General features: G+C 37.6%; 2 protein-coding genes across 2 annotated transcripts in view; both read left to right on the forward strand.

The window, feature by feature from the left end:
• The first annotated feature begins 192 nt into the window (after nucleotides 1-192).
• Nucleotides 193-3,175, forward strand: tfb2m (transcription factor B2, mitochondrial). The gene is made up of 10 exons (XM_033984623.2): nucleotides 193-359; nucleotides 763-1,088; nucleotides 1,177-1,360; nucleotides 1,450-1,541; nucleotides 1,648-1,801; nucleotides 1,874-2,022; nucleotides 2,115-2,204; nucleotides 2,278-2,337; nucleotides 2,421-2,569; nucleotides 2,645-3,175. The coding sequence occupies exons 2-10, from the start codon at nucleotides 810-812 to the stop codon at nucleotides 2,832-2,834; spliced, it is 1,347 nt and encodes a 448-aa protein (XP_033840514.1). The 5' UTR covers nucleotides 193-359; nucleotides 763-809; the 3' UTR covers nucleotides 2,835-3,175.
• Nucleotides 3,176-3,355: 180 nt separating this feature from the next.
• The window catches only part of cnsta (consortin, connexin sorting protein a), a 7,959-nt gene continuing 1,822 nt past the window's right edge, over nucleotides 3,356-9,492 (forward strand). Inside the window, exons 1-11 of the mRNA XM_033984613.2 lie at nucleotides 3,356-3,423; nucleotides 4,518-4,557; nucleotides 4,646-4,981; nucleotides 5,609-6,039; nucleotides 6,701-6,731; nucleotides 7,192-7,278; nucleotides 7,376-7,457; nucleotides 7,918-7,939; nucleotides 8,097-8,139; nucleotides 8,235-8,791; nucleotides 9,120-9,302. Coding sequence (XP_033840504.1) covers nucleotides 4,545-4,557; nucleotides 4,646-4,981; nucleotides 5,609-6,039; nucleotides 6,701-6,731; nucleotides 7,192-7,278; nucleotides 7,376-7,457; nucleotides 7,918-7,939; nucleotides 8,097-8,139; nucleotides 8,235-8,791; nucleotides 9,120-9,302 — 1,785 coding nt within the window. The 5' untranslated portion in view covers nucleotides 3,356-3,423; nucleotides 4,518-4,544. The remainder of the gene's footprint in view (nucleotides 3,424-4,517; nucleotides 4,558-4,645; nucleotides 4,982-5,608; nucleotides 6,040-6,700; nucleotides 6,732-7,191; nucleotides 7,279-7,375; nucleotides 7,458-7,917; nucleotides 7,940-8,096; nucleotides 8,140-8,234; nucleotides 8,792-9,119; nucleotides 9,303-9,492) is intronic.

Below are 9,492 nucleotides of genomic sequence, written 5' to 3' on the forward strand. Positions count from 1 at the left end.
CAAGCAAAATGTAAAGCTATTCTATCTACTATAACAGTATGTTTCCAGTGTACGTTATCAAACTGACACATTATTAACATAAAATTCCGTTCTTTGTGTCTTTGCATAGTTGGACTTTTTCGAGTTTTGCCAGGCATTGACAGCTTAGGACCAGTTGATTGGCTTTCATGAACGTCTTTTAGTAATGACGTCAATTACATGCGCCAGTGTACCACGAGAGGTTTATGAAAACAAACTGCGAAGGGTCAACATGCTTGTTCCTCAATGTCAATTGATTTTAATACAGATCAGTCAACGACAGTTCGGATTTAATTTATTGCTCTCGCTAGCGGTGAATTGATAAGATATTTACTATTCCGGTAGGTCTTGTCTGTCCTTATAAACTTGATCCTCTAAGAACACGGCGTACTTTAGCTAATCTTGCTAACCACCTCTGGACAAGCTTTGACTAACTTTGCTGTTTCAGATCAGTGATTTGGTGTATACCATAGACTATCTCATTTTGACATAGTTGATATTATATGATTACTTTCTCTTAAGACAGTATTACTGCAGGTACATTTTCGCGCATAGACGTGCACAGTTCACAACAACTGTGCAGGTCGGTGTGCTGTCTGTGGTCTACTATATAACAATTCATATTCTTTTGTAATTCGTCAGTCTTATTTTCTATTTGTAGATAAAAATGATGACATACGATGCTGTTTTATTCAAGTGAAATACTTGTTAATTGATTATATCCTTTTTGATGCCCGTTCATAGCCTTCCGAAGACGCTTACTCTTCATGTTTTGACCACTGGGCATCACCATGTCTACTCAGATTTGCAGAGCAGTGGAACTATTAATGAGATCAGCATGCTGCCACACCATCAGAAGTAAATCTTCTTTGCACGGACAAGTATTGGGCCATATTAGACCTCGTGGTCACAGTGGTCTGGTTCTTACAGCAGTTCACAGACGAGCCTACAGTTTGGACAGACTGTCCTCTCAGTCAACCAAAGGTCAAACCTCACAACAGTCTCGCACTGAGAGGTTGTCTCCATCCTCAGCACTAACACAAAGAAATCTGTCTGCAGCAGCTGTACAAGTGAGACAAAAGAAGCACATCATCAGTCATTTACACATGACTCTGAATAATATAAGAAATTAATTATTGTTATTTCTTGTGTGGCTAGTCCCGTCCCTTATGCCAGTACGACTTCCTAGACATCGGGGAGATAGAAGAAAACATTCGCCGTGCTCGGACATGCAAAAAAATGAGACATTTCATTGTCAACCCAGATCTTGCCAATCTTGTGACGCAACATCTTGGACCTGACTTAGAAGATTCTAAAACAGTTTTGTTCGAATGTAACCCAGGTATGTATTATCATCATGACACAGACATATGTTTTGATAATTTTTCTTCTGAATGTATCAAAATATATATGTATTTTTTTGCATAATAGGGCCTGGTGTGCTCACAAGAACACTGCTGAAGGCTGGAGCCCAAAGAGTAGTAGCTCTTGAAGGAGACAAGGCTTTTTTATATGATTTACAGGTAAAAAATTGGTCTTTTGTAAACAAATCTAGAACATTAAGGTATTTTATCTTTCCCTTGCACAATGTTGAAATTTAAATAATAATGTTGCTTATTAATGTTGTAGGATTTAGAAGGTCATCTTGATGGTCAGCTGGAAGTGGTTTATTGTGACTATTTTAAACTTGACCCTCTTGGCACTGGACACCTTAAACCTCCTGTTATGTTAACTGAGAAACTTTTTGCTGATCTTGGAATATCAGAGGCTAATTGGACTGATGGTAATTTATTATATAAGAGAAGTTAGCTATTCTACGAACAAATAAATCATCTTTTGCTAAATTGTCTTTCAGATGTCCCAGTGAAGGTGGTTGGCATCCTTCCCCAGCGAAATGAACGTGGTATGTTGTTGAAGATGGTTTATGCGTTGTTTGAACGACTGTCAGTTTACAGATATGGAAGAATTGAACTCAACCTCTTCATAAGCGAGAAAGAATATCAAGTAAAACATTTATAATTTTAAAAAAAATTATAAAAATAATATAAAGAAATCCAAACATTTCATCTACTGTGTTTTTTATATTATTATTTTAGAAACTGATTGCATGCCCAGGTAACATGATGAACTATAGAGCTTTTGGTGTCCTGTGGCAGATGGCATGTGATATTCAACTACTGCATAAGGTACATATAAGTACAAAAGAATAATTACCTGTTAGTTAACAGGATACAGATAAGATGTTTTTTGTACTCACAGGAGCCATGGGAATCATTTGTGGTGTCTTCAAGACAAAGTGCTCCAGTCTCCCGAGGCAAAGTAAAAGAAAAAATTACCCTAATTTTCTTTATCAAAATATATAACAACAAGAATATAAATGTACCAATGTGTTTTTCTCCTAGCTTGCTAATGACCATCTGTGTCTTGTGCGATTGCGTCCTCGGGCAGACTTGTTCTCCTCAGGTCTGACTCCCTCTAATGCTTCCACTCTGCTCATGATGGTCAAACAATGTCTGGCAAAAAGAAAGGTCAAACTTATCGACAGGCTCAAGTAAGCATGTTCAGACCTCTGTTGTTTATTGTCTATATCATTCTCTGTCTCATATACACTTTTTGCTGTTTCCAGTCTCTGGTCTCCAGACAGTGGAAGTAAACTCTTATCAGAGTTGGGTTTGCCTGAGGACATTCTGACTGGTCATGTATATCCTGAGGAGTATCTTCGACTGTTTCAATTAATGGACAAGAGCCAGGAGTTCACACAGAGTTGGCTCTATGAAGAATATCTGGAGAATACACAAAGAGAGGGATGGGGCTGATAATAAATGTACTTTATATATTCTACTAACATTATAATAATGAGAATTGACAAAAACAAAGGAGGAAGAGTAATATATCGTCAAAAGAACAGTAGTTTCACCATTTAATTGAATGGATTGTTACTGTACATGTATAAAATATTCTCCAGTCTAACATAATAAGGTGACACTGTTAATAAATAATAATGAATAAAATTCAGTCATAACTATCTTGCATAAATGTGTTTCCCAAACAATAATTATTTATGCAACATTATCATTAAGCGCTCAGTAATATCTTAGGCCTTCTGCTTTGTATTCTTTTTTTAATAAAACTATTTTGAATACTTACAGACTTATTTAACACATTCTGTAAATAAATCAAAGACAATGCAGTATTTGTACTTCATAAAAGAAAATAGCATGCATATCATGCATTGTACCGCCCGAGCAAAATCGAAAGGTGGCGACTTCACGCATAGAGTCACCAGAATCTCGCGCATGCGTAATGTCTTTTTTTTTTTTTTTTTCAATTTTCACCTAAGCAGAGACAGATCATAACAACCATTTCTGATGCTCGGAGTGATACTAGCAACGACAACGATGACCTGTAAGTCATAATCATTTTATAACACGCCCGATTTTCTACATGAGCATTCTCTTTAAACACATTTGAGGTGATGTTTTGTTGTCATAGGAGGTCTTCGCCAGATGTGGCTAGCTAACATTAGCAATACAATACCTTGACAAATGACAAATCGTGACCTTTACCTAGTTGTTTGTAGGTTTTCCGTGTTTATGTGAACTTATGTGCGGACTACGAAGAAAAGTTAAGGTCAAATGTAGATTTGTTCACGACCTCGTTTTAAAACCTGTCTTACTTGATTAAAAGTCTGTGTCATTTTTTACATTGGTAACATGGCCTTATATTAAGAGATGATTTCTACCTAGAAATGAGCATTTTGAGTTATGATTGTGTGTGACCAGTTCGTGATCTCATTGTCCTGAATGCACCTTATGATTGGACCTCAAACAGCCCTCCTGTTTGAAATGTATTAACCGTGATGCTTTATATGGTTCACCACTGCTTCAGGTTTCAGCCAAGAATGATTTCTGAATGGTCACATTTGTATTTGCTCTTTATTTTTGATGTCTCACTAGTCAGTAATTGTAATTGTACAGTCAGTGTGCTGCAGTGCTCACACAAGAAAAGGGTGCTATAACACTGGTTCTTTGGAAAAAAATGGTTATGGGATGTTAAAGTATAAAAACAAAATGCACCAGATGATTAGATACTGATGTTAAAAACATGTGTTATTATTTTTACTATTTCAGAACCCAACCATAAACCTAGAGGGTTATAGCTGGCTATATAAAAAAATGCATTGGGTGAAACCAGGGCAGCCCTGCTCCTTTGAGATTCATTGTCTGATCATCTTTTTTTTTTTTTTTTTTTTTTTTGGCAGGTTATGTTTGCAGTCTGGTACAAGTAAACTTAATAGTACTCTATAGGCTTAAATGTTTACATTATTTTAGAGAGAGTGCTGAGCTGTTCTTATGCTTTAGGCCTCAGGGTTTGGCTTAGGAATGGTACCAAACCAGTTTTGTGGTTCTCTGTTTCAGTTATTTGCTGTCATTAGTTTTGAGACTAATGTTATCTGATGTTTCTATTCAGTCTTATTTTCATTGCATTATTCCCTACAGACCAAACCTTCGGCTAAGTTAAGACTAATGGATCATGGTGGTAAGTGTGTGACAACCATATTTAAACTTCATTTAGTTATGCTTCTTGGCATGCATTTTATCATACATTTGTCTTTTTTTTTCTGAAGGTCAGTTTGGGATGGAGGACAGTAAAATGTCACAAGAGGTAGAGCTCTGTGATAATATTGCAGTATCCACTGTAAACCTAAATAAGCTTGCACAAACACAGAGTAGTCTTGCCTCGGACAATGAGAATGTTGGCCAACAGGGTTCAATACCAAAAGCCCCTTTTGACGGCAAAAACTATGAGCATGACAAACCTGACAAGGACATCAGGACGGGACAACTGGATGAAGACCAGGATGAGGTGATGAAGGAAGAAGAGGACAACTCAGAGGAGTCGAGTTTAATTGGCTGCCAGTCTCCAGAAACTCCCATGACGGATTCCTCTTATTCAGAAACAGGTATGGCCCCTTATGACATAACCACTATTCTTAAAATAAAGCAAACATTAAAGTAGGTTACAGACGGGGACAGTAATGGTCAATTACTGATTTCATGAGCCAGTACAGTATTTTTTTGATGTTATTCATGATGTTGTCATCTTGAAACATATTTATTGTGTGCATTAAATCCAACTGACCAAAGTTGCTATTGAGAGTAAACCGTGCATTTTACTATTGAAAAAATAAATCTACCAGCACATTTAGTTAGTGTGCAGCCGTGGTCACAGAAACCTATGATGTAATTTACTGAAATAATCTCAGTTACACATTCCAACTATATACAGTTTGTATTCTTGTTTTGTTCAGTAGTATTCTTTTATAAAAAAAAGTAATAAATTGCACATAAACCCAACAGGTCTAAATATTTTAGTAATGATGTTGCAAGTGAGTGGTCACATGTTTTCAAGTACAGGGCGAATTAAGTGATGTGTGTCCATGGTCATGTGCTTGTGTTGGACAAGTCTCTACGCTCTGTTAGCTCTGTTAGCTCTGTTAGCTCTGTTAGCTCTGTTAGCTCTGTTAGCTGGCGCTGAATTTGCTGTAATATCAACTCTTAAAGTTGTGTGGCTTACTTTGTCCTTTTAGGAAGTCTGCTGGAAACACCCTATGCCCTCAGTCCTGGACCCAGTACAGAGCCTGCCTCTTTCCTCTCTCTCATAGAATGTCCAAACCAACATAACCAGAGCAAAGAATTGCATTTAGATTACAGCGATTCAGAATTATCTATAGCTAAATCTGCAAGTTCAGAAAAATATCCAGAAAATGTCCTGAACCGTAATTTGACTCCTAAAATTGGACCCAGTCCACATGAAACGTTGCAATGTGTTTCATTTGAGGATAGTCACTATAGTGGCTCTGGTGATCAGGAAACTCCTTCCTGTGCTGAAATGGAAACTTCCAAACCAAGTTGTACTAAAGAGATCAACATGAATCAAGAACCATCACACCTCCTTGGGTTTCTGGATCAGCTGTCGAAAAGGGGTGATGATACACATCTCCCTTTTTACCTGCATCAGGTAACTGTCAACTTTAACAGGACAGGTTGTGTTTTATCTTTCATTCTAACTTAATTTTGTGCACTGTGCACACCTAGAAATCATTTGGACTTTGCACTTAAGGGCATGGGCGTGTTTTGCTTATGTGCATGCCATGATTAGATAAAAAATATAAATATTATAATGTTCAGTCCATCTGTTCATCTGTTTTTTAGGTTCATGACTCAACTTGCATGTTTTAGGGTATGAATATTTCAGTCACTTTGATTTAAAGCAGCAGCTCGGGGTGGCACACCTGAGCGTCACTGCCTTTCAGGCAAATAGCTGTGTGCATGAATGCTGGTGAAGAATGATAATGACTAATTGTTAACACATGAACACATTAATGTTTTATTTAATTGCATTATAAATGGAAGAAAGCTCAAGACTCTACTTCCCAATACTTCATTAGAAATGCGAAAGACATTCTGTCTGTTGCTTCTCATTCCTCGCGTTTCTGTCACTGTCCCTTTTTCACACACAAACACGTCTCTGTTCTGAGATCAGCTGAGCTGCTTGAAAGAAAAGTTGTTAAAAAAAAGTAGCATTTTTGTGTTCTTCTGTCATTTTTTGCAAACTTTTTCTTCTGAATGAATGTATTACATGATGTGGAATTTTATGTTTTGGGTTTTTTTTTGTCCAGATTGCTGAGGCCTTTGTCTCTCATGAAGACTGTATCCTTGAGGCTTCAGTGTTAATGGGTTGATGTATTTAAAATCCTTGCAGTTGTTTACGTTCACTTTTACTATATAAACTTTTACATAAAGAAAATATAATGCACATTTAAAATGTATAATTTATGAACTCATTAATTTATAGATGCAATGTATAATTCTGTTTATCACAGGATGCCGCTAAATGGAAAAATGAAAAGCAAAGAAAGTTTTAGAAGGGATCAGAAGAATAAAAGAAAGCATTAAAGTAGAAAAGCAAGCTTAGCTCTGCCATGCATATATTTTTTCATTTTTATAAAGTATTAGGTTGGAAAGGTTTTGGTGGATTATTGTTCAGACATGAACAGAACTTAAACGTGGCAAGTTCAGATATTTTATTCTCTGCCTTGCAGATCAGCAAAGCAGCTAATGCAAATGAGACATTACATAAGAGTGTATTTCTTAACTATTTGATGTTCAGATCAAAGGGCAGTCTGGTGCATACAACTTGAGAGACTCTACCACCAGAGACTACTGGATAATCTCAATGCACTACAGAAACAATGGGGTAATAATAATATGATTTTGCTTATTGTTACTGTATTAAAGTATGTAATATGGAATTACAAATGTTACTTTTGGTTTGCTTTTTCCTCTGTCCCCAGAGACTCAATGTAACATGACATCTTCGTCCCCAACAGTCCAACATCTGGACACTCTCAGGCAGATTTGTCTAACACACAGCCGGTGAGTGAAAGTACTTCTTGAAAAGGCGACATGAGTCATTATGCTGTAAACCAGGCAATGCTGTTTGTTGATGTGATGTTACCAGTATGTTTGGTTTTTGGTTCATTGAAAACTCCTAAAACAACCAGCACATTGCTTTCAAAATTCTTTTAACAATAAATTGCCTCTATTCTATCTTTACTGACACACACAGGATGATCGATGTAAATTGGAATGGTTCTATGTTTCATGATGTGTGGTTAAATGAATGATGGTTCACACATATGGCCTTTTGCTGCTACAGCAGCAACCCAATTTAGACATTTGAGCCCACGACAGTGCTAGAGTTTCATTCTGCAGCCTTGTAACAGCTAGTGAAATTTGTCCAGTCTAATATTAGACTGGGAGACTAGTGAAGTGTAACCAATTTTACGTGTCTGTATGTACTCCACTATCTCTTACATTTATTGTTTATTCACAGGCCAAAGGCAAGTGATGCTGTGGTAAGTAATTTGCAATGGCTTTTGCTGTGTCTGAATATTAAAAGTAAAGTAACTTTGTTATGTTATTGTAAGACAGCATGGGGTTTCTGCACTTCGGTTTTGTTTGTCTTTGTAAACAAAACTTTCTCCCAGAGTAATGGGTGTCATTCATTTTTAGTGTGCTTCTCTGGATCATTTGGTAGTGCCTTCATGCAGCTCAGGTAAACAGACAGCAGTTTTATGTGCATTTGCAAATATAACAGCAGAATGCAAAATGTAACTTTTGTTATTTTCTCTGATTGATTTACATTTTTAGACTGTCAAGCTAAAGTAACAATGGAGCAATTGAAGAGCGTGGAGGACTCCTCTGGGAGCTCTTTATTGTCACCCTCTATTGATCTGGGGGGTAAATTAGATTCTTCTGAGGTCCCAGAGCATGATCGGGAAGACAGTAAATCAGAAAGGAAGGATGGTTTCCACCAAGTTCAGTCGAATGAGGAAGGCCGTAAAGGAGATGAGCTAGAGGGTGGGCCGGAAGGCACCATGTCAGCTCAAGAAGATGGGGGTCCCCCCTCATGCGCCGATGACATGGACCAGTCCAAAACCGCAGAGCAGCAAGAAGGAGGTCTGAGTACAGCCCAAGAGCAGCAGGCAGATACAGAGGAGCCTCGAGACATAGAGGAGGCCACAGAGGCTCTGGAGATGGACGATGAGGAAGAAGGAGAGGAAGAAGGCCAGAATGGAAAAGCTTTTACTTTTCGTCCAGAGATACTTCCAGTGGAGACTGTTGTTAGTGCTGCAGCGGTGGAAATCCGACCACAGGAATCCAGAAATGAGCTGGAAGAAACCCAGCTGAGCCCAGAAGATGCACAGGTGGTTAAATGTCTTAACTATTAAGCAACCCCTCGTTTTACTACAAAATAAAACTCTGAACTAGGCTTTAGGTTTGAGTAGCTCCCTTCCTCATAATTTCCTGTCACTTCTTTACTTTTCTATCAAAAGTTACAAACTCTGAAGAACTTTTTAATGATGACTGACACTGCTAATTGTAATTCCTTCCAAATTCTTCCAAAGCCCTCATTTAATTTACTTGTTTGCTAATTATTGTTTGTAATCTGCAAATAGAATTGATAAAAATGATGTATAATTTATTTAACCTATTTGCAATAGCAACTTATACAGTAGTATATTTTCCTAACAGGACATTAGTAAAGGCTGTCTGCCGTCTGAGATGCCTGTTTCTGAAGATGATGCCCTGAATCAGCCCTACCTGGATGTTGGAAAAGAAGACGAAGAGGAAGAGGACTATGAGGTTGACCAGGCGGATCTAATCCGAGCAGCTGCTGAATTAGACGACCTGGCCAAAATGATCACTGTAGAAGAGGTGAGCATATTGTCTATACACAGCATTGTTTTATGTGATACTGACAACAGTCAATATAAGGTCATGGAAAGATTCATAATTTTATCAAGCTCTTAACGTTATAGATTTTTCCACTGGAGGAGACTTTTTGTCTGCCTTTGATAAGACAGTAACTCTTTGACAACTGAGAATGTTCTGGTCTATACAGCGA

The sequence above is a fragment of the Periophthalmus magnuspinnatus genome, chromosome 3, assembly GCF_009829125.3.
Source record: "Periophthalmus magnuspinnatus isolate fPerMag1 chromosome 3, fPerMag1.2.pri, whole genome shotgun sequence".
In the NCBI taxonomy this organism is placed as follows: Eukaryota; Metazoa; Chordata; class Actinopteri; order Gobiiformes; family Gobiidae; genus Periophthalmus; species Periophthalmus magnuspinnatus.